The 24,367-nt window shown below is 31.9% G+C and overlaps 1 protein-coding gene across 4 annotated transcripts in view; it reads left to right on the top strand.

Moving 5' to 3' along the window:
- LOC145246018 (enolase 4-like) overlaps positions 1–24,367 on the top strand; it is a 772,121-nt gene that overhangs the window by 694,142 nt on the left and 53,612 nt on the right. For all 4 annotated transcript variants that reach the window (XM_080107835.1, XM_080107834.1, XM_080107837.1 and 1 more), the window contains one exon: positions 533–600. In XM_080107835.1, coding sequence (XP_079963961.1) covers positions 533–600 — 68 coding nt within the window. The remainder of the gene's footprint in view (positions 1–532; positions 601–24,367) is intronic.

Here is a 24,367-nt window from a genome sequence, read left to right as displayed (position 1 = left end):
GCTGCAATTTATGTTTTGTGATTAGAAATTAGAATGCTAACAGAATGCAACTCGATTTTTGCCGCCATTGTTATGCTTTGCATATGTGCAACAAATGTGGCTACCCCCTGTGGTTTGTCAACTTATCTGAGCTCCAAAGATTTTGATAACACAAGCTGCATATGTACACATGTTGAGGGAACTTGTTTGACTTGTTCATTCATGCTCACTCCTCAAAAGTATAATTGCATGAATTTTTATCAGCATAAAACGATTGCAACTTTTCAATTCTTTCTCATTATTGGAAATGTCACACCTTTCATTTTATGTACAGAGACTGATAGTGTGATAATTTTATGGATCAGTTCTTTCACTAGAAATATTGAACATTGGTACCACAGTGGTTCTGTTTGAAATTCTATAAAGATTCCCGAGTTTAACATAAGAATTTCTGAGTTCGAAAAGATGCACTTGAAGAAAATCCAAATATTTTCCAAAATAAGAACAGTAGTCCAAATATCATTGATTTTGTTTTCGTTTTTTATTGCTTCAGAGGCTGGAACTTATGCTATACCGAGTGTGTGTCAAGGAGAAGGTGGAAACACTTTCATTGCAGATTTAGTAAGTATTTTTTATTTTCATCATTTATTTTTCTTTTAACTTGCAATAATGTAACTGACGGACAAACGCTCTATTTATAAATATCCGTCAGTCACATTTTTTTGTAATACATTGCAGAATTTATCTTATTTTGAAATAGCAGAGATGTTAACTACTTTTAGAGAAGAATATTGTGTTAATTAATAAATTTACAACAAATAAAGCAACTGCCATGATCGGTAATTGAAAATTTAAGATCTTCAGTCTGAGATTCTATCAACCTAGTTATTTGAACTTCCTTATAAATAGAACTTAAAACATTACTTTAATAATAAAAAAAAACGTAATAAATACATACAATAATAAATAGAACTTAAAACATTACTTTAATAATAAAAAAAAACGTAATAAATACATACAATAATAAATAGAACTTAAAACATTACTTTAATAATAAAAAAAACGTAATAAATAGATACAATAATAAATAGAACTTAAAACATTACTTTAATAATAAAAAAACGTAATAAATACATACAATAATAAATAGAACTTAAAACATTACTTTAATAATAAAAAAAACGTAATAAATACATACAATAATAAATAGAACTTAAAACATTACTTTAATAATAAAAAAAACGTAATAAATACATACAATAATAAATAGAACTTAAAACATTACTTTAATAATAAAAAAAACGTAATAAATACATACAATAATAAATAGAACTTAAAACATTACTTTAATAATAAAAAAAACGTAATAAATACATACAATAATAAATAGAACTTAAAACATTACTTTAATAATAAAAAAACGTAATAAATACATACAATAATAAATAGAACTTAAAACATTACTTTAATAATAAAAAACGTAATAAATACATACAATAATAAATAGAACTTAAAACATTACTTTAATAATAATAAAAAAACGTAATAAATACATACAATAATAAATAGAACTTAAAACATTACTTTAATAATAAAAAACGTAATAAATACATACAATAATAAATAGAACTTAAAACAATAAAAACATTACTTTAATAATAAAAAACGTAATAAATACATACAATAATAAATAGAACTTAAAACATTACTTTAATAATAAAAAAAAACGTAATAAATACATACAATAATAAATAGAACTTAAAACATTACTTTAATAATAAAAAACGTAATAAATACATACAATAATAAATAGAACTTAAAACATTACTTTAATAATAAAAAAACGTAATAAATACATACAATAATAAATAGAACTTAAAACATTACTTTAATAATAAAAAAACGTAATAAATACATACAATAATAAATAGAACTTAAAACATTACTTTAATAATAAAAAAAACGTAATAAATACATACAATAATAAATAGAACTTAAAACATTACTTTAATAATAAAAAAACGTAATAAATACATACAATAATAAATAGAACTTAAAACATTACTTTAATAATAAAAAAACGTAATAAATACATACAATAATAAATAGAACTTAAAACATTACTTTAATAATAAAAAAACGTAATAAATACATACAATAATAAATAGAACTTAAAACATTACTTTAATAATGTCAAATACAGTCTGATGTCATAGATTTTTAGGGAGTTGAGTTGATGCTTTTCGGCAACAATTTTTGATTAATTAAAAACAAAAAATGGTTGTAAACATCATTAGTTAGTGTTAAAATTTGAAATTAATGTTTTTTATATTTGTTTTAGTAATGATTTTGTTAATGCTTCATGAAAAACCTTTGCCCTGCTCCATGGTGTCCTGAAGTAGAAATTAATGTTTTTTATATTTGTTTTAGAACTTATCTTGTAAGTGCTTCATGAAAAATCTTTGCCCGGATCCATGGTTTTATGGAGTAGAAATTAATGTTTTTTATATTTGTTTTAAAAATGATCTTGTTAGTGCTTCATGAAAAACCTTTGCCCTGCTCCATGGTGTAATGTTTTTCATATTTTTTTTAGAAATGATCTTGTTAGTGCTTCATGAAAAACCTTTCCCTGCTCCATGGTGTCCTGAAGTAGAAATTAATGTTTTTTATATTTGTTTTAGAAATGATCTTGTTAGTGCTTCATAAAAAACCTTTCCCTGCTCCATGGTGTCCTGAAGTAGAAATTAATGTTTTTCATATTTGTTTTAGAAATGATCTTGTTAGTGCTTCATGGAAAACCATTCCCTGCTCCATGGTGTAATGTTTTTTATATTTGTTTTAGAAATGATCTTGTTAGTGCTTCATGAAAAACCTTTCCCTGCTCCATGGTGTCCTGCAGTAGAAATTAATGTTTTTCGTATTTTCGTATTTGTTTTAAAAATGATTTTGTTAGTGCTTCATGAAAAACCTTTTCCTACTCCATGGTGTACTGTTTTTTATATTTGTTTTAGAAATGATCTTGTTAGTGCTTCATGAAAAACCTTTCCCTGCTCCATGGTGTCCTGAAGTAGAAATTAATGTTTTTTATATTTGTTTTAGAAATTATCTTGTCAGTGCTTCATGAAAAATCTTTGCCCGGCTCCATGGTTTAATGGAGTAGAAATTAATGTTTTTCATATTTGTTTTAGAAATGATCTTGTTAGTGCTTCATGAAAAACCTTTCCCTGCTCCATGGTGTCCTGAAATAGAAATTAATGTTTTTTATATTTGTTTTAGAAATTATCTTGTATGTGCTTCATGAAAAATCTTTGCCCGGCTCCATGGTTTTATGGAGTAGAAATTAATGTTTTTTATATTTGTTTTAGAAATGATCTTGTTAGTGCTTCATGAAAAACCTTTCCCTGCTCAATGGTGTCCTGAAGTAGAAATTAATGTTTTTCATATTTGTTTTAGAAATGATCATGTTAGTGCTTCATGAAAAACCTTTCCCGACTCCATGGTGTCCTGAAGTAGAAATTAATGTTTTTCATATTTGTTTTAGAAATGATAATGTTAGTGCTTCATGAAAAACCTTTCCCGACTCCATGGTGTCCCTAAGTAGAAATTAATATTTTTCATATTTGTTTTAGAAATGATCTTGTTAGTGCTTCATGAAAAACCTTTCCCGACTCCATGGTGTCGTGAAGTAGAAATTAATGTTTTTCATATTTTTTTTAGAAATGATCATGTTAGTGCTTCATGAAAAACCTTTCCCGACTCCATGGTGTCGTGAAGTAGAAATTAATGTTTTTCATATTTGTTTTAGAAATGATCTTGTTAGTGCTTCATGAAAAACCTTTCCCGACTCCATGGTGTCGTGAAGTAGAAATTAATGTTTTTCATATTTGTTTTAGAAATGATAATGTTAGTGCTTCATGAAAAACCTTTCCCGACTCCATGGTGTCCTTAAGTAGAAATTAATATTTTTCATATTTGTTTTAGAAATGATCATGTTAGTGCTTCATGAAAAACCTTTCCCGACTCCATGGTGTCGTGAAGTAGAAATTAATGTTTTTCATATTTGTTTTAGAAATGATCATGTTAGTGCTTCATGAAAAACCTTTTCCGACTCCATGGTGTCGTGAAGTAGAAATTAATGTTTTTCATATTTGTTTTAGAAATGATCATGTTAGTGCTTCATGAAAAACCTTTCCCGACTCCATGGTGTCGTGAAGTAGAAATTAATGTTTTTCATATTTGTTTTAGAAATGATCTTGTTAGTGCTTCATGAAAAACCTTTCCCGACTCCATGGTGTCGTGAAGTAGAAATTAATGTTTTTCATATTTGTTTTAGAAATGATCATGTTAGTGCTTCATGAAAAACCTTTCCCAACTCCATGGTGTCGTGAAGTAGAAATTAATGTTTTTCATATTTGTTTTAGAAATGATCTTGTTAGTGCTTCATGAAAAACCTTTCCCACTCCATGGGGTCCTGAAGTAGAAATTAATGTTTTTCATATTTGTTTTAGAAATGATCATGTTAGTGCTTCATGAAAAACCTTTCCCGACTCCATGGTGTCGTGAAGTAGAAATTAATGTTTTTCATATTTGTTTTAGATATGATCATGTTAGTGCTTCATGAAAAACCTTTCCCGACTCCATGGTGTCGTGAAGTAGAAATTAATGTTTTTCATATTTGTTTTAGAAATGATCATGTTAGTGCTTCATGAAAAACCTTTCACGACTCCATGGTGTCGTGAAGTAGAAATTAATGTCTTTCATATTTGTTTTAGAAATGATCATGTTAGTGCTTCATGAAAAACCTTTCCCGACTCCATGGTGTCGTGAAGTAGAAATTAATGTTTTTCATATTTGTTTTAGAAATGATCTTGTTAGTGCTTCATGAAAAACCTTTCCCGACTCCATGGTGTCGTGAAGTAGAAATTAATGTTTTTCATATTTGTTTTAGAATTGGCTATGTTAGTGCTTAATGAAAAACCTTTCCCGACTCCATGATGTCGTGAAGTAGAAATTAATGTTTTTCATATTTGTTTTAGAAATGATCTTGTTAGTGCTTCATGAAAAACCTTTCCCGACTCCATGGTGTCGTGAAGTAGAAATTAATGTTTTTCATATTTGTTTTAGAAATGATCATGTTAGTGCTTCATGAAAAACCTTTCCCGACTCCATGGTGTTGTGAAGTAGAAATTAATGGTTTTCATATTTGTTTTAGAAATGATCTTGTTAGTGCTTCATGAAAAACCTTTCCCGACTCCATGGTGTCGTGAAGTAGAAATTAATGTTTTTCATATTTGTTTTAGAAATGATCATGTTAGTGCTTCATGAAAAACCTTTCCCGACTCAATGGTGTCCTGAAGTAGAAATTAATGTTTTTCATATTTGTTTTAGAAATGATCTTGTTAGTGCTTCATGAAAAACCTTTCCCGACTCCATGGTGTCCTGAAGTAGAAATTAATGTCTTTCATATTTGTTTTAGAAATGATCATGTTAGTGCTTCATGAAAAACCTTTCCCGACTCCATGGTGTCCTGAAGTAGAAATTAATGTTTTTCATATTTGTTTAAGAAATGATCATGTTAGTGCTTCATGAAAAACCTTTCCCGACTCCATGGTGTCGTGAAGTAGAAATTAATGTTTTTCATATTTGTTTTAGAAATGATCATGTTAGTGCTTCATGAAAAACCTTTCCCGACTCCATGGTGTCCTGAAGTAGAAATTAATGTTTTTCATATTTGTTTTAGAAATGATCTTGTTAGTGCTTCATGAAAAACCTTTCCCGACTCCATGGGGTCCTGAAGTAGAAATTAATGTCTTTCATATTTGTTTTAGAAATGATCATGTTAGTGCTTCATGAAAAACCTTTCCCGACTCCATGGTGTCCTGAAGTAGAAATTAATGTCTTTCATATTTGTTTTAGAAATGATCTTGTTAGTGCTTCATGAAAAACCTTTCCCGCTCCATGGGGTCCTGAAGTAGAAATTAATGTCTTTCATATTTGTTTTAGAAATGATCATGTTAGTGCTTCATGAAAAACCTTTCCCGTTCCATGGGGTCCTGAAGTAGAAATTAATGTCTTTCATATTTGTTTTAGAAATGATCTTGTTAGTGCTTCATGAAAAACCTTTCCCGCTCCATGGGGTCCTGAAGTAGAAATTAATGTCTTTCATATTTGTTTTAGAAATGATCATGTTAGTGCTTCATGAAAAACCTTTCCCGACTCCATGGGGTCCTGAAGTAGAAATTAATGTCTTTCATATTTGTTTTAGAAATGATCTTGTTAGTGCTTCATGAAAAACCTTTCCCGCTCCATGGGGTCCTGAAGTAGAAATTAATGTCTTTCATATTTGTTTTAGAAATGATCTTGTTAGTGCTTCATGAAAAACCTTTCCCGCTCCATGGGGTCCTGAAGTAGAAATTAATGTTTTTCATTAACAAAAGAAATTAATGTTTTTCATATTTGTTTTAGAAATGATCATGTTAGTGCTTCATGAAAAACCTTTCCCGCTCCATGGGGTCCTGAAGTAGAAATTAATGTTTTTCATTAACAAAAGAAATTAATGTTTTTCATATTTGTTTTAGAAATGATCTTGTTAGTGCTTCATGAAAAACCTTTCCCGACTCCATGGGGTCCTGAAGTAGAAATTAATGTTTTTCATATTTGTTTTAGAAATGATCTTGTTAGTGCTTCATGAAAAACCTTTCCCGCTCCATGGGGTCCTGAAGTAGAAATTAATGTCTTTCATATTTGTTTTAGAAATGATCATGTTAGTGCTTCATGAAAAACCTTTCCCGACTCCATGGTGTCCTGAAGTAGAAATTAATGTTTTTCATATTTGTTTTAGAAATGATCTTGTTAGTGCTTCATGAAAAACCTTTCCCGACTCCATGGGGTCCTGAAGTAGAAATTAATGTCTTTCATATTTGTTTTAGAAATGATCTTGTTAGTGCTTCATGAAAAACCTTTCCCGCTCCATGGGGTCCTGAAGTAGAAATTAATGTTTTTCATTAACAAAAGAAATTAATGTTTTTCATATTTGTTTTAGAAATGATCATGTTAGTGCTTCATGAAAAACCTTTCCCGCTCCATGGTGTCCTTAAGTAGAAATTAATGTTTTTCATATTTGTTTTAGAAATGATCTTGTTAGTGCTTCATGAAAAACCTTTCCCGACTCCATGGGGTCCTGAAGTAGAAATTAATGTTTTTCATATTTGTTTTAGAAATGATCTTGTTAGTGCTTCATGAAAAACCTTTCCCGACTCCATGGTGTCCTGAAGTAGAAATTAATGTTTTTCATTAACAAAAGAAATTAATGTCTTTCATATTTGTTTTACAAATGATCTTGTTAGTGCCTCATGAAAAACCTTTCCCGACTCCATGGGGTCCTGAAGTAGAAATTAATGTTTTTCATATTTGTTTTAGAAATGATCTTGTTAGTGCTTCATGAAAAACCTTTCCCGCTCCATGGGGTCCTGAAGTAGAAATTAATGTCTTTCATATTTGTTTTAGAAATGATCATGTTAGTGCTTCATGAAAAACCTTTCCCGACTCCATGGTGTCCTGAAGTAGAAATTAATGTTTTTCATATTTGTTTTAGAAATGATCTTGTTAGTGCTTCATGAAAAACCTTTCCCGACTCCATGATCTCCTGAAGTAGAAATTAATGTCTTTCATATTTGTTTTAGAAATGATCTTGTTAGTGCTTCATGAAAAACCTTTCCCGCTCCATGGGGTCCTGAAGTAGAAATTAATGTTTTTCATTAACAAAAGAAATTAATGTTTTTCATATTTGTTTTAGAAATGATCATGTTAGTGCTTCATGAAAAAACTTTCCCGCTCCATGGTGTCCTGAAGTAGAAATTAATGTTTTTCATTAACAAAAGAAATTAATGTTTTTCATATTTGTTTTAGAAATGATCATGTTAGTGCTTCATGAAAAACCTTTCCCGCTCCATGGTGTCCTTAAGTAGAAATTAATGTTTTTCATATTTGTTTTAGAAATGATCTTGTTAGTGCTTCATGAAAAACCTTTCCCGACTCCATGGGGTCCTGAAGTAGAAATTAATGTCTTTCATATTTGTTTTAGAAATGATCTTGTTAGTGCTTCATGAAAAACCTTTCCCGCTCCATGGGGTCCTGAAGTAGAAATTAATGTCTTTCATATTTGTTTTAGAAATGATCTTGTTAGTGCTTCATGAAAAACCTTTCCCGCTCCATGGGGTCCTGAAGTAGAAATTAATGTCTTTCATATTTGTTTAAGAAATGATCATGTTAGTGCTTCATGAAAAACCTTTCCCGCTCCATGGGGTCCTGAAGTAGAAATAAATGTCTTTCATATTTGTTTTAGAAATGATCTTTTTAGTGCTTCATGAAAAACCTTTCCCGCTCCATGGGGTCCTGAAGTAGAAATTAATGTTTTTCATTAACAAAAGAAATTAATGTTTTTCATATTTGTTTTAGAAATGATCATGTTAGTGCTTCATGAAAAACCTTTTCCGACTCCATGGTGTCGTGAAGTAGAAATTAATGTTTTTCATATTTGTTTTAGAAATGATCATGTTAGTGCTTCATGAAAAACCTTTCCCGACTCCATGGTGTCGTGAAGTAGAAATTAATGTTTTTCATATTTGTTTTAGAAATGATCTTGTTAGTGCTTCATGAAAAACCTTTCCCGACTCCATGGTGTCGTGAAGTAGAAATTAATGTTTTTCATATTTGTTTTAGAAATGATCATGTTAGTGCTTCATGAAAAACCTTTCCCAACTCCATGGTGTCGTGAAGTAGAAATTAATGTTTTTCATATTTGTTTTAGAAATGATCTTGTTAGTGCTTCATGAAAAACCTTTCCCACTCCATGGGGTCCTGAAGTAGAAATTAATGTTTTTCATATTTGTTTTAGAAATCATCATGTTAGTGCTTCATGAAAAACCTTTCCCGACTCCATGGTGTCGTGAAGTAGAAATTAATGTTTTTCATATTTGTTTTAGATATGATCATGTTAGTGCTTCATGAAAAACCTTTCCCGACTCCATGGTGTCGTGAAGTAGAAATTAATGTTTTTCATATTTGTTTTAGAAATGATCTTGTTAGTGCTTCATGAAAAACCTTTCCCGACTCCATGGTGTCGTGAAGTAGAAATTAATGTTTTTCATATTTGTTTTAGAAATTATCGTGTTAGTGCTTCATGAAAAACCTTTCCCGACTCCATGGTGTCGTGAAGTAGAAATTAATGTGTTTCATATTTGTTTTAGAAATGATCTTGTTAGTGCTTCATGAAAAACCTTTCCCGACTCCATGGTGTCGTGAAGTAGAAATTAATGTCTTTCATATTTGTTTTAGAAATGATCATGTTAGTGCTTCATGAAAAACCTTTCCCGACTCCATGGTGTCATGAAGTAGAAATTAATGTTTTTCATATTTGTTTTAGAAATGATCTTGTTAGTGCTTCATGAAAAACCTTTCCCGACTCCATGGTGTCGTGAAGTAGAAATTAATGTTTTTCATATTTGTTTTAGAAATGATCATGTTAGTGCTTCATGAAAAACCTTTCCCGACTCCATGATGTCGTGAAGTAGAAATTAATGTTTTTCATATTTGTTTTAGAAATGATCTTGTTAGTGCTTCATGAAAAACCTTTCCCGACTCCATGGTGTCGTGAAGTAGAAATTAATGTTTTTCATATTTGTTTTAGAAATGATCATGTTAGTGCTTCATGAAAAACCTTTCTCGACTCCATTGTGTCGTGAAGTAGAAATTAATGTTTTTCATATTTGTTTTAGAAATGATCATGTTAGTGCTTCATGAAAAACCTTTCCCGACTCCATGGTGTCGTGAAGTAGAAATTAATGTTTTTCATATTTGTTTTAGAAATGATCATGTTAGTGCTTCATGAAAAACCTTTCCCGACTCCATGGTGTCGTGAAGTAGAAATTAATGTTTTTCATATTTGTTTTAGAAATGATCATGTACGTGCGTCATGAAAAACCTTTCCCGACTCCATGGTGTCGTGAAGTAGAAATTAATGTTTTTCATATTTGTTTTAGAAATGATCATGTTAGTGCTTCATGAAAAACCTTTCCCAACTCCATGGTGTCGTGAAGTAGAAATTAATGTTTTTCATATTTGTTTTAGAAATGATCTTGTTAGTGCTTCATGAAAAACCTTTCCCACTCCATGGGGTCCTGAAGTAGAAATTAATGTTTTTCATATTTGTTTTAGAAATCATCATGTTAGTGCTTCATGAAAAACCTGTCCCGACTCCATGGTGTCGTGAAGTTGAAATTAATGTTTTTATATTTGTTTTAGATATGATCATGTTAGTGCTTCATGAAAAACCTTTCCCGACTCCATGGTGTCGTGAAGTAGAAATTAATGTTTTTCATATTTGTTTTAGAAATGATCTTGTTAGTGCTTCATGAAAAACCCTTCCCGACTCCATGGTGTCGTGAAGTAGAAATTAATGTTTTTCATATTTGTTTTAGAAATTATCGTGTTAGTGCTTCATGAAAAACCTTTCCCGACTCCATGGTGTCGTGAAGTAGAAATTAATGTTTTTCATATTTGTTTTAGAAATGATCTTGTTAGTGCTTCATGAAAAACCTTTCCCGACTCCATGGTGTCGTGAAGTAGAAATTAATGTCTTTCATATTTGTTTTAGAAATGATCATGTTAGTGCTTCATGAAAAACCTTTCCCGACTCCATGGTGTCGTGAAGTAGAAATTAATGTTTTTCATATTTGTTTTAGAAATGATCTTGTTAGTGCTTCATGAAAAATCTTTCCCGACTCCATGGTGTCGTGAAGTAGAAATTAATGTTTTTCATATTTGTTTTAGAAATGATCATGTTAGTGCTTCATGAAAAACCTTTCCCGACTCCATGATGTCGTGAAGTAGAAATTAATGTTTTTCATATTTGTTTTAGAAATGATCTTGTTAGTGCTTCATGAAAAACCTTTCCCGACTCCATGGTGTCGTGAAGTAGAAATTAATGTTTTTCATATTTGTTTTAGAAATGATCATGTTAGTGCTTCATGAAAAACCTTTCCCGACTCCATTGTGTCGTGAAGTAGAAATTAATGTTTTTCATATTTGTTTTAGAAATGATCATGTTAGTGCTTCATGAAAAACCTTTCCCGACTCCATGGTGTCGTGAAGTAGAAATTAATATTTTTCATATTTGTTTTAGAAATGATCATGTTAGTGCTTCATGAAAAACCTTTCCCGACTCCATGGTGTCGTGAAGTAGAAATTAATGTTTTTCATATTTGTTTTAGAAATGATCATGTTAGTGCGTCATGAAAAACCTTTCCCGACTCCATGGTGTCGTGAAGTAGAAATTAATGTTTTTCATATTTGTTTTAGAAATGATCTTGTTAGTGCTTCATGAAAAACCTTTCCCGACTCCATGGTGTCGTGAAGTAGAAATTAATGTTTTTCATATTTGTTTTAGAAATGATCTTGTTAGTGCTTCATGAAAAACCTTTCCCGACTCCATGGTGTCGTGAAGTAGAAATTAATGTGTTTCATATTTGTTTTAGAAATGATCATGTTAGTGCTTCATGAAAAACCTTTCCCGACTCCATGGTGTCGTGACGTAGAAATTAATGTCTTTCATATTTGTTTTAGAAATGATCTTGTTAGTGCTTCATGAAAAACCTTTCCCGACTCCATGGTGTCGTGAAGTAGAAATTAATGTTTTTCATATTTGTTTTAGAAATGATCTTGTTAGTGCTTCATGAAAAACCTTTCCCGACTCCATGGTGTCGTGAAGTAGAAATTAATGTTTTTCATATTTGTTTTAGAAATGATCATGTTAGTGCTTCATGAAAAACCTTTCCCGACTCCATGGTGTCGTGAAGTAGAAATTAATGTTTTTCATATTTGTTTTAGAAATGATCATGTTAGTGCTTCATGAAAAACCTTTCCCGACTCCATGGTGTCGTGACGTAGAAATTAATGTCTTTCATATTTGTTTTAGAAATGATCTTGTTAGTGCTTCATGAAAAACCTTTCCCGACTCCATGGGGTCCTGAAGTAGAAATTAATGTCTTTCATATTTGTTTTAGAAATGATCTTGTTAGTGCTTCATGAAAAACCTTTCCCGCTCCATGGGGTCCTGAAGTAGAAATTAATGTCTTTCATATTTGTTTTAGAAATGATCTTGTTAGTGCTTCATGAAAAACCTTTCCCGCTCCATGGGGTCCTGAAGTAGAAATTAATGTCTTTCATATTTGTTTTAGAAATGATCATGTTAGTGCTTCATGAAAAACCTTTCCCGCTCCATGGGGTCCTGAAGTAGAAATTAATGTCTTTCATATTTGTTTTAGAAATGATCTTGTTAGTGCTTCATGAAAAACCTTTCCCGCTCCATGGGGTCCTGAAGTAGAAATTAATGTCTTTCATATTTGTTTTAGAAATGATCATGTTAGTGCTTCATGAAAAACCTTTCCCGCTCCATGGGGTCCTGAAGTAGAAATTAATGTCTTTCATATTTGTTTTAGAAATGATCTTGTTAGTGCTTCATGAAAAACCTTTCCCGCTCCATGGGGTCCTGAAGTAGAAATTAATGTTTTTCATTAACAAAAGAAATTAATGTTTTTCATATTTGTTTTAGAAATGATCATGTTAGTGCTTCATGAAAAACCTTTCCCGACTCCATTGTGTCGTGAAGTAGAAATTAATGTTTTTCATATTTGTTTTAGAAATTATCATGTTAGTGCTTCATGAAAAACCTTTCCCGACTCCATGGTGTCGTGAAGTAGAAATTAATGTTTTTCATATTTGTTTTAGAAATGATCATGTTAGTGCTTCATGAAAAACCTTTCCTGACTCCATGGTGTCGTGAAGTAGAAATTAATGTTTTTCATATTTGTTTTAGAAATGATCATGTTAGTGCGTCATGAAAAACCTTTCCCGACTCCATGGTGTCGTGAAGTAGAAATTAATGTTTTTCATATTTGTTTTAGAAATGATCTTGTTAGTGCTTCATGAAAAACCTTTCCCGACTCCATGGTGTCGTGAAGTAGAAATTAATATTTTTCATATTTGTTTTAGAAATGATCATGTTAGTGCTTCATGAAAAACCTTTCCCGACTCCATGGTGTCGTGAAGTAGAAATTAATGTTTTTCATATTTGTTTTAGAAATGATCATGTTAGTGCTTCATGAAAAACCTTTCCCGACTCCATGGTGTCGTGACGTAGAAATTAATGTCTTTCATATTTGTTTTAGAAATGATCTTGTTAGTGCTTCATGAAAAACCTTTCCCGACTCCATGGTGTCGTGAAGTAGAAATTAATGTTTTTCATATTTGTTTTAGAAATGATCTTGTTAGTGCTTCATGAAAAACCTTTCCCGACTCCATGGTGTCGTGAAGTAGAAATTAATGTTTTTCATATTTGTTTTAGAAATGATCATGTTAGTGCTTCAAGAAAAACCTTTCCCGACTCCATGGTGTCGTGAAGTAGAAATTAATGTTTTTCATATTTGTTTTAGAAATGATCATGTTAGTGCTTCATGAAAAACCTTTCCCGACTCCATGGTGTCGTGACGTAGAAATTAATGTCTTTCATATTTGTTTTAGAAATGATCTTGTTAGTGCTTCATGAAAAACCTTTCCCGACTCCATGGGGTCCTGAAGTAGAAATTAATGTCTTTCATATTTGTTTTAGAAATGATCTTGTTAGTGCTTCATGAAAAACCTTTCCCGCTCCATGGGGTCCTGAAGTAGAAATTAATGTCTTTCATATTTGTTTTAGAAATGATCTTGTTAGTGCTTCATGAAAAACCTTTCCCGCTCCATGGGGTCCTGAAGTAGAAATTAATGTCTTTCATATTTGTTTTAGAAATGATCATGTTAGTGCTTCATGAAAAACCTTTCCCGCTCCATGGGGTCCTGAAGTAGAAATTAATGTCTTTCATATTTGTTTTAGAAATGATCTTGTTAGTGCTTCATGAAAAACCTTTCCCGCTCCATGGGGTCCTGAAGTAGAAATTAATGTTTTTCATTAACAAAAGAAATTAATGTTTTTCATATTTGTTTTAGAAATTATCATGTTAGTGCTTCATGAAAAACCTTTTCCGACTCCATGGTGTCGTGAAGTAGAAATTAATGTTTTTCATATTTGTTTTAGAAATGATCATGTTAGTGCTTCATGAAAAACCTTTCCCGACTCCATGGTGTCGTGAAGTAGAAATTAATGTTTTTCATATTTGTTTTAGAAATGATCTTGTAAGTGCTTCATGAAAAACCTTTCCCGACTCCATGGTGTCGTGAAGTAGAAATTAATGTTTTTCATATTTGTTTTAGAAATGATCATGTTAGTGCTTCATGAAAAACCTTTCCCAACTCCATGGTGTCGTGAAGTAGAAATTAATGTTTTTCATATTTGTTTTAGAAATGATCTTGTTAGTGCTTCATGAAAAACCTTTCCCACTCCATGGGGTCCTGAAGTAGAAATTAATGTTTTTCATATTTGTTTTAGAAATCATCATGTTAGTGCTTCATGAAAAACCTTTCCCGACTCCATGGTGTCGTGAAGTAGAAATTAATGTTTTTCATATTTGTTTTAGATATGATCATGTTAGTGCTTCATGAAAAACCTTTCCCGACTCCATGGTGTCGTGAAGTAGAAATTAATGTTTTTCATATTTGTTTTAGAAATGATCTTGTTAGTGCTTCATGAAAAACTTTTCCCGACTCCATGGTGTCGTGAAGTAGAAATTAATGTTTTTCATATTTGTTTTAGAAATTATCGTGTTAGTGCTTCATGAAAAACCTTTCCCGACTCCATGGTGTCGTGAAGTAGAAATTAATGTTTTTTATATTTGTTTTAGAAATGATCTTGTTAGTGCTTCATGAAAAACCTTTCCCGACTCCATGGTGTCGTGAAGTAGAAATTAATGTCTTTCATATTTGTTTTAGAAATGATCATGTTAGTGCTTCATGAAAAACCTTTCCCGACTCCATGGTGTCGTGAAGTAGAAATTAATGTTTTTCATATTTGTTTTAGAAATGATCTTGTTAGTGCTTCATGAAAAACCTTTCTCGACTCCATGGTGTCGTGAAGTAGAAATTAATGTTTTTCATATTTGTTTTAGAAATGATCATGTTAGTGCTTCATGAAAAACCTTTCCCGACTCCATGATGTCGTGAAGTAGAAATTAATGTTTTTCATATTTGTTTTAGAAATGATCTTGTTAGTGCTTCATGAAAAACCTTTCCCGACTCCATGGTGTCGTGAAGTAGAAATTAATGTTTTTCATATTTGTTTTAGAAATGATCATGTTAGTGCTTCATGAAAAACCTTTCCCGACTCCATTGTGTCGTGAAGTAGAAATTAATGTTTTTCATATTTGTTTTAGAAATGATCATGTTAGTGCTTCATGAAAAACCTTTCCCGACTCCATGGTGTCGTGAAGTAGAAATTAATGTTTTTCATATTTGTTTTAGAAATGATCATGTTAGTGCTTCATGAAAAACCTTTCCCGACTCCATGATGTCGTGAAGTAGAAATTAATGTTTTTCATATTTGTTTTAGAAATGATCATGTTAGTGCGTCATGAAAAACCTTTCCCGACTCCATGGTGTCGTGAAGTAGAAATTAATGTTTTTCATATTTGTTTTAGAAATGATCTTGTTAGTGCTTCATGAAAAACCTTTCCCGACTCCATGGTGTCGTGAAGTAGAAATTAATGTTTTTCATATTTGTTTTAGAAATGATCATGTTAGTGCTTCATGAAAAACCTTTCCCGACTCCATGGTGTCGTGAAGTAGAAATTAATGTTTTTCATATTTGTTTTAGAAATGATCATGTTAGTGCTTCATGAAAAACCTTTCCCGACTCCATGGTGTCGTGACGTAGAAATTAATGTCTTTCATATTTGTTTTAGAAATGATCTTGTTAGTGCTTCATGAAAAACCTTTCCCGACTCCATGGTGTCGTGAAGTAGAAATTAATGTTTTTCATATTTGTTTTAGAAATGATCTTGTTAGTGCTTCATGAAAAACCTTTCCCGACTCCATGGTGTCGTGAAGTAGAAATTAATGTTTTTCATATTTGTTTTAGAAATGATCATGTTAGTGCTTCATGAAAAACCTTTCCCGACTCCATGGTGTCGTGAAGTAGAAATTAATGTTTTTCATATTTGTTTTAGAAATGATCATGTTAGTGCTTCATGAAAAACCTTTCCCGACTCCATGGTGTCGTGACGTAGAAATTAATGTCTTTCATATTTGTTTTAGAAATGATCTTGTTAGTGCTTCATGAAAAACCTTTCCCGACTCCATGGGGTCCTGAAGTAGAAATTAATGTCTTTCATATTTGTTTTAGAAATGATCTTGTTAGTGCTTCATGAAAAACCTTTCCCGCTCCATGGGGTCCTGAAGTAGAAATTAATGTCTTTCATATTTGTTTTAGAAATGATCTTGTTAGTGCTTCATGAAAAACCTTTCCCGCTCCATGGGGTCCTGAAGTAGAAATTAATGTCTTTCATATTTGTTTTAGAAATGATCATGTTAGTGCTTCATGAAAAACCTTTCCCGCTCCATGGGGTCCTGAAGTAGAAATTAATGTCTTTCATATTTGTTTTAGAAATGATCTTGTTAGTGCTTCATGAAAAACCTTTCCCGCTCCATGGGGTCCTGAAGTAGAAATTAATGTTTTTCATTAACAAAAGAAATTAATGTTTTTCATATTTGTTTTAGAAATTATCATGTTAGTGCTTCATGAAAAACCTTTTCCGACTCCATGGTGTCGTGAAGTAGAAATTAATGTTTTTCATATTTGTTTTAGAAATGATCATGTTAGTGCTTCATGAAAAACCTTTCCCGACTCCATGGTGTCGTGAAGTAGAAATTAATGTTTTTCATATTTGTTTTAGAAATGATCTTGTAAGTGCTTCATGAAAAACCTTTCCCGACTCCATGGTGTCGTGAAGTAGAAATTAATGTTTTTCATATTTGTTTTAGAAATGATCATGTTAGTGCTTCATGAAAAACCTTTCCCAACTCCATGGTGTCATGAAGTAGAAATTAATGTTTTTCATATTTGTTTTAGAAATGATCTTGTTAGTGCTTCATGAAAAACCTTTCCCACTCCATGGGGTCCTGAAGTAGAAATTAATGTTTTTCATATTTGTTTTAGAAATCATCATGTTAGTGCTTCATGAAAAACCTTTCCCGACTCCATGGTGTCGTGAAGTAGAAATTAATGTTTTTCATATTTGTTTTAGATATGATCATGTTAGTGCTTCATGAAAAACCTTTCCCGACTCCATGGTGTCGTGAAGTAGAAATTAATGTTTTTCATATTTGTTTTAGAAATGATCTTGTTAGTGCTTCATGAAAAACCTTTCCCGACTCCATGGTGTCGTGAAGTAGAAATTAATGTTTTTCATATTTGTTTTAGAAATGATCGTGTTAGTGCTTCATGAAAAACCTTTCCCGACTCCATGGTGTCGTGAAGTAGAAATTAATGTTTTTTATATTTGTTTTAGAAATGATCTTGTTAGTGCTTCATGAAAAACCTTTCCCGACTCCATGGTGTCGTGAAGTAGAAATTAATGTCTTTCATATTTGTTTTAGAAATGATCATGTTAGTGCTTCATGAAAAACCTTTCCCGACTCCATGGTGTCGTGAAGTAGAAATTAATGTTTTTCATATTTGTTTTAGAAATGATCTTGTTAGTGCTTCATGAAAAACCTTTCCCGACTCCATGGTGTCGTGAAGTAGAAATTAATGTTTTTCATATTTGTTTTAGAAATGATCATGTTAGTGCTTCATGAAAAACCTTTCCCGACTCCATGATGTCGTGAAGTAGAAATTAATGTTTTTCATATTTGTTTTAGAAATGATCTTGTTAGTGCTTCATGAAAAACCTTTCCCGACTCCATGGTGTCGTGAAGTAGAAATTAATGTTTTTCATATTTGTTTTAGAAATGATCATGTTAGTGCTTCATGAAAAACCTTTCCCGACTCCATTGTGTCGTGAAGTAGAAATTAATGTTTTTCATATTTGTTTTAGAAATGATCATGTTAGTGCTTCATGAAAAACCTTTCCCGACTCCATGGTGTCGTGAAGTAGAAATTAATGTTTTTCATATTTGTTTTAGAAATGATCATGTTAGTGCTTCATGAAAAACCTTTCCCGACTCCATGATGTCGTGAAGTAGAAATTAATGTTTTTCATATTTGTTTTAGAAATGATCATGTTAGTGCGTCATGAAAAACCTTTCCCGACTCCATGGTGTCGTGAAGTAGAAATTAATGTTTTTCATATTTGTTTTAGAAATGATCTTGTTAGTGCTTCATGAAAAACCTTTCCCGACTCCATGGTGTCGTGAAGTAGAAATTAATGTTTTTCATATTTGTTTTAGAAATGATCATGTTAGTGCTTCATGAAAAACCTTTCCCGACTCCATGGTGTCGTGAAGTAGAAATTAATGTTTTTCATATTTGTTTTAGAAATGATCATGTTAGTGCTTCATGAAAAACCTTTCCCGACTCCATGGTGTTGTGACGTAGAAATTAATGTCTTTCATATTTGTTTTAGAAATGATCTTGTTAGTGCTTCATGAAAAACCTTTCCCGACTCCATGGTGTCGTGAAGTAGAAATTAATGTTTTTCATATTTGTTTTAGAAATGATCTTGTTAGTGCTTCATGAAAAACCTTTCCCGACTCCATGGTGTCGTGAAGTAGAAATTAATGTTTTTCATATTTGTTTTAGAAATGATCTTGTTAGTGCTTCATGAAAAACCTTTCCCGCTCCATGGGGTCCTGAAGTAGAAATTAATGTCTTTCATATTTGTTTTAGAAATGATCTTGTTAGTGCTTCATGAAAAACCTTTCCCGCTCCATGGGGTCCTGAAGTAGAAATTAATGTCTTTCATATTTGTTTTAGAAATGATCTTGTTAGTGCTTCATGAAAAACCTTTCCCGCTCCATGGGGTCCTGAAGTAGAAATTAATGTCTTTCATATTTGTTTTAGAAATGATCTTGTTAGTGCTTCATGAAAAACCTTTCCACCTCCATGGGGTCCTGAAGTAGAAATTAATGTTTTTCATTAACAAAAGAAATTAATGTTTTTCATATTTGTTTTAGAAATGATCATGTTAGTGCTTCATGAAAAACCTTTTCCGACTCCATGGTGTCGTGAAGTAGAAATTAATGTTTTTCATATTTGTTTTAGAAATGATCATGTTAGTGCTTCATGAAAAACCTTTCCCGACTCCATGGTGTCGTGAAGTAGAAATTAATGTTTTTCATATTTGTTTTAGAAATGATCTTGTTAGTGCTTCATGAAAAACCTTTCCCGACTCCATGGTGTCGTGAAGTAGAAATTAATGTTTTTCATATTTGTTTTAGAAGTGATCATGTTAGTGTTTCATGAAAAACCTTTCCCAACTCCATGGTGTCGTGAAGTAGAAATTAATGTTTTTCATATTTGTTTTAGAAATGATCTTGTTAGTGCTTCATGAAAAACCTTTCCCGCTCCATGGGGTCCTGAAGTAGAAATTAATGTCTTTCATATTTGTTTTAGAAATGATCTTGTTAGTGCTTCATGAAAAACCTTTCCCGCTCCATGGGGTCCTGAAGTAGAAATTAATGTCTTTCATATTTGTTTTAGAAATGATCTTGTTAGTGCTTCATGAAAAACCTTTCCCGCTCCATGGGGTCCTGAAGTAGAAATTAATGTCTTTCATATTTGTTTTAGAAATGATCTTGTTAGTGCTTCATGAAAAACCTTTCCCGCTCCATGGTGTCGTGAAGTAGAAATTAATGTTTTTCATATTTGTTTTAGAAATGATCATGTTAGTGCTTCATGAAAAAACTTTCCCGCTCCATGGGGTCCTGAAGTAGAAATTAATGTCTTTCATATTTGGTTTAGAAATGATCTTGTTAGTGCCTCATGAAAAACCTTTCCCGCTCCATGGGGTCCTGAAGTAGAAATTAATGTCTTTCATATTTGTTTTAGAAATGATCTTGTTAGTGCTTCATGAAAAACCTTTCCCGCTCCATGAGTCCTGAAGTAGAAATTAATGTCTTTCATATTTGTTTTAGAAATGATCTTGTTAGTGCTTCATGAAAAACCTTTCCCGCTCCATGGGGTCCTGAAGTAGAAATTAATGTCTTTCATATTTGTTTTAGAAATGATCATGTTAGTGCTTCATGAAAAACCTTTCCCGCTCCATGGGGTCCTGAAGTAGAAATTAATGTCTTTCATATTTGTTTTAGAAATGATCTTGTTAGTGCTTCATGAAAAACCTTTCCCGCTCCATGGGGTCCTGAAGTAGAAATTAATGTTTTTCATTAACAAAAGAAATTAATGTTTTTCATATTTGTTTTAGAAATGATCATGTTAGTGCTTCATGAAAAAACTTTCCCGCTCCATGGTGTCCTGAAGTAGAAATTAATGTTTTTCATTAACAAAAGAAATTAATGTTTTTCATATTTGTTTTAGAAATGATCATGTTAGTGCTTCATGAAAAACCTTTCCCGCTCCATGGTGTCCTTAATTAGAAATTAATGTTTTTCATATTTGTTTTAGAAATGATCTTGTTAGTGCTTCATGAAAAACCTTTCCCGACTCCATGGGGTCCTGAAGAAGAAATTAATGTCTTTCATATTTGTTTTAGAAATGATCTTGTTAGTGCTTCATGAAAAACCTTTCCCGCTCCATAGGGTCCTGAAGTAGAAATTAATGTCTTTCATATTTTTTTTAGAAATGATCTTGTTAGTGCTTCATGAAAAACCTTTCCCGCTCCATGGGGTCCTGAAGTAGAAATTAATGTCTTTCATATTTGTTTTAGAAATGATCATGTTAGTGCTTCATGAAAAACCTTTCCCGCTCCATGGGGTCCTGAAGTAGAAATTAATGTCTTTCATATTTGTTTTAGAAATGATCTTGTTAGTGCTTCATGAAAAACCTTTCCCGCTCCATGGGGTCCTGAAGTAGAAATTAATGTTTTTCATTAACAAAAGAAATTAATGTTTTTCATATTTGTTTTAGAAATGATCATGTTAGTGCTTCATGAAAAACCTTTCCCGCTCCATGGTGTCCTTAAGTAGAAATTAATGTTTTTCATATTTGTTTTAGAAATGATCTTGTTAGTGCTTCATGAAAAACCTTTCCCGACTCCATGGGGTCCTGAAGTAGAAATTAATGTTTTTCATATTTGTTTTAGAAATGATCTTGTTAGTGCTTCATGAAAAACCTTTCCCGACTCCATGGTGTCCTGAAGTAGAAATTAATGTTTTTCATATTTGTTTCAGAAATGATCTTGTTAGTGCTTCATGAAAAACCTTTCCCGACTCCATGGGGTCCTGAAGTAGAAATTAATGTCTTTCATATTTGTTTTAGAAATGATCTTGTTAGTGCTTCATGAAAAACCTTTCCCGCTCCATGGGGTCCTGAAGTAGAAATTAATGTTTTTCATTAACAAAAGAAATTAATGTTTTTCATATTTGTTTTAGAAATGATCATGTTAGTGCTTCATGAAAAACCTTTCCCGCTCCATGGGGTCCTGAAGTAGAAATTAATGTTTTTCATTAACAAAAGAAATTAATGTTTTTCATATTTGTTTTAGAAATGATCATGTTAGTGCTTCATGAAAAACCTTTCCCGCTCCATGGGGTCCTGAAGTAGAAATTAATGTTTTTCATTAACAAAAGAAATTAATGTCTTTCATATTTGTTTTAGAAATGATCTTGTTAGTGCTTCATGAAAAACCTTTCCCGACTCCATGGGGTCCTGAAGTAGAAATTAATGTTTTTCATATTTGTTTTAGAAATGATCTTGTTAGTGCTTCATGAAAAACCTTTCCCGCTCCATGGGGTCCTGAAGTAGAAATTAATGTCTTTCATATTTGTTTTAGAAATGATCATGTTAGTGCTTCATGAAAAACCTTTCCCGACTCCATGGTGTCCTGAGATAGAAATTAATGTTTTTCATATTTGTTTTAGAAATGATCTTGTTAGTGCTTCATGAAAAACCTTTCCCGACTCCATGGGGTCCTGAAGTAGAAATTAATGTCTTTCATATTTGTTTTAGAAATGATCTTGTTAGTGCTTCATGAAAAACCTTTCCCGCTCCATGGGGTCCTGAAGTAGAAATTAATGTTTTTCATTAACAAAAGAAATTAATGTTTTTCATATTTGTTTTAGAAATGATCATGTTAGTGCTTCATGAAAAAACTGTCCCGCTCCATGGTGTCCTGAAGTAGAAATTAATGTTTTTCATTAACAAAAGAAATTAATGTTTTTCATATTTGTTTTAGAAATGATCATGTTAGTGCTTCATGAAAAACCTTTCCCGCTCCATGGTGTCCTTAAGTAGAAATTAATGTTTTTCATATTTGTTTTAGAAATGATCTTGTTAGTGCTTCATGAAAAACCTTTCCCGACTCCATGGGGTCCTGAAGTAGAAATTAATGTCTTTCATATTTGTTTTAGAAATGATCATGTTAGTGCTTCATGAAAAACCTTTCCCGCTCCATGGGGTCCTGAAGTAGAAATTAATGTCTTTCATATTTGTTTTAGAAATGATCTTGTTAGTGCTTCATGAAAAACCTTTCCCGCTCCATGGGGTCCTGAAGTAGAAATTAATGTTTTTCATTAACAAAAGAAATTAATGTTTTTCATATTTGTTTTAGAAATGATCATGTTAGTGCTTCATGAAAAACCTTTTCCGACTCCATGGTGTCGTGAAGTAGAAATTAATGTTTTTCATATTTGTTTTAGAAATGATCTTGTTAGTGCTTCATGAAAAACCTTTCCCGACTCCATGGGGTCCTGAAGTAGAAATTAATGTTTTTCATATTTGTTTTAGAAATGATCTTGTTAGTGCTTCATGAAAAACCTTTCCCGCTCCATGGGGTCCTGAAGTAGAAATTAATGTCTTTCATATTTGTTTTAGAAATGATCATGTTAGTGCTTCATGAAAAACCTTTCCCGACTCCATGGTGTCCTGAAGTAGAAATTAATGTTTTTCATATTTGTTTTAGAAATGATCTTGTTAGTGCTTCATGAAAAACCTTTCCCGACTCCATGGGGTCCTGAAGTAGAAATTAATGTCTTTCATATTTGTTTTAGAAATGATCTTGTTAGTGCTTCATGAAAAACCTTTCCCGCTCCATGGGGTCCTGAAGTAGAAATTAATGTCTTTCATATTTGTTTTAGAAATGATCTTGTTAGTGCTTCATGAAAAACCTTTCCCGCTCCATGGGGTCCTGAAGTAGAAATTAATGTCTTTCATATTTGTTTTAGAAATGATCATGTTAGTGCTTCATGAAAAACCTTTCCCGCTCCATGGGGTCCTGAAGTAGAAATTAATGTCTTTCATATTTGTTTTAGAAATGATCTTGTTAGTGCTTCATGAAAAACCTTTCCCGCTCCATGGGGTCCTGAAGTAGAAATTAATGTTTTTCATTAACAAAAGAAATTAATGTTTTTCATATTTGTTTTAGAAATGATCATGTTAGTGCTTCATGAAAAACCTTTTCCGACTCCATGGTGTCGTGAAGTAGAAATTAATGTTTTTCATATTTGTTTTAGAAATGATCATGTTAGTGCTTCATGAAAAACCTTTCCCGACTCCATGGTGTCGTGAAGTAGAAATTAATGTTTTTCATATTTGTTTTAGAAATGATCTTGTTAGTGCTTCATGAAAAACCTTTCCCGACTCCATGGTGTCGTGAAGTAGAAATTAATGTTTTTCATATTTGTTTTAGAAATGATCATGTTAGTGCTTCATGAAAAACCTTTCCCAACTCCATGGTGTCGTGAAGTAGAAATTAATGTTTTTCATATTTGTTTTAGAAATGATCTTGCTAGTGCTTCATGAAAAACCTTTCCCACTCCATGGGGTCCTGAAGTAGAAATTAATGTTTTTCATATTTGTTTTAGAAATCATCATGTTTGTGCTTCATGAAAAACCTTTCCCGACTCCATGGTGTCGTGAAGTAGAAATTAATGTTTTTCATATTTGTTTTAGATATGATCATGTTAGTGCTTCATGAAAAACCTTTCCCGACTCCATGGTGTCGTGAAGTAGAAATTAATGTTTTTAATATTTGTTTTAGAAATGATCTTGTTAGTGCTTCATGAAAAACCTTTCCCGACTCCATGGTGTCGTGAAGTAGAAATTAATGTTTTTCATATTTGTTTTAGAAATTATCGTGTTAGTGCTTCATGAAAAACCTTTCCCGACTCCATGGTGTCGTGAAGTAGAAATTAATGTTTTTCATATTTGTTTTAGAAATGATCTTGTTAGTGCTTCATGAAAAACCTTTCCCGACTCCATGGTGTCGTGAAGTAGAAATTAATGTCTTTCATATTTGTTTTAGAAATGATCATGTTAGTGCTTCATGAAAAAGCTTTCCCGACTCCATGG

This window comes from Euprymna scolopes, chromosome 23 (genome assembly GCF_053919585.1).
Source record: "Euprymna scolopes isolate OS-2025 chromosome 23, ASM5391958v1, whole genome shotgun sequence".
In the NCBI taxonomy this organism is placed as follows: domain Eukaryota; kingdom Metazoa; phylum Mollusca; class Cephalopoda; order Sepiida; family Sepiolidae; genus Euprymna; species Euprymna scolopes.
This window is presented reverse-complemented; position numbering and strand designations above follow the sequence as displayed.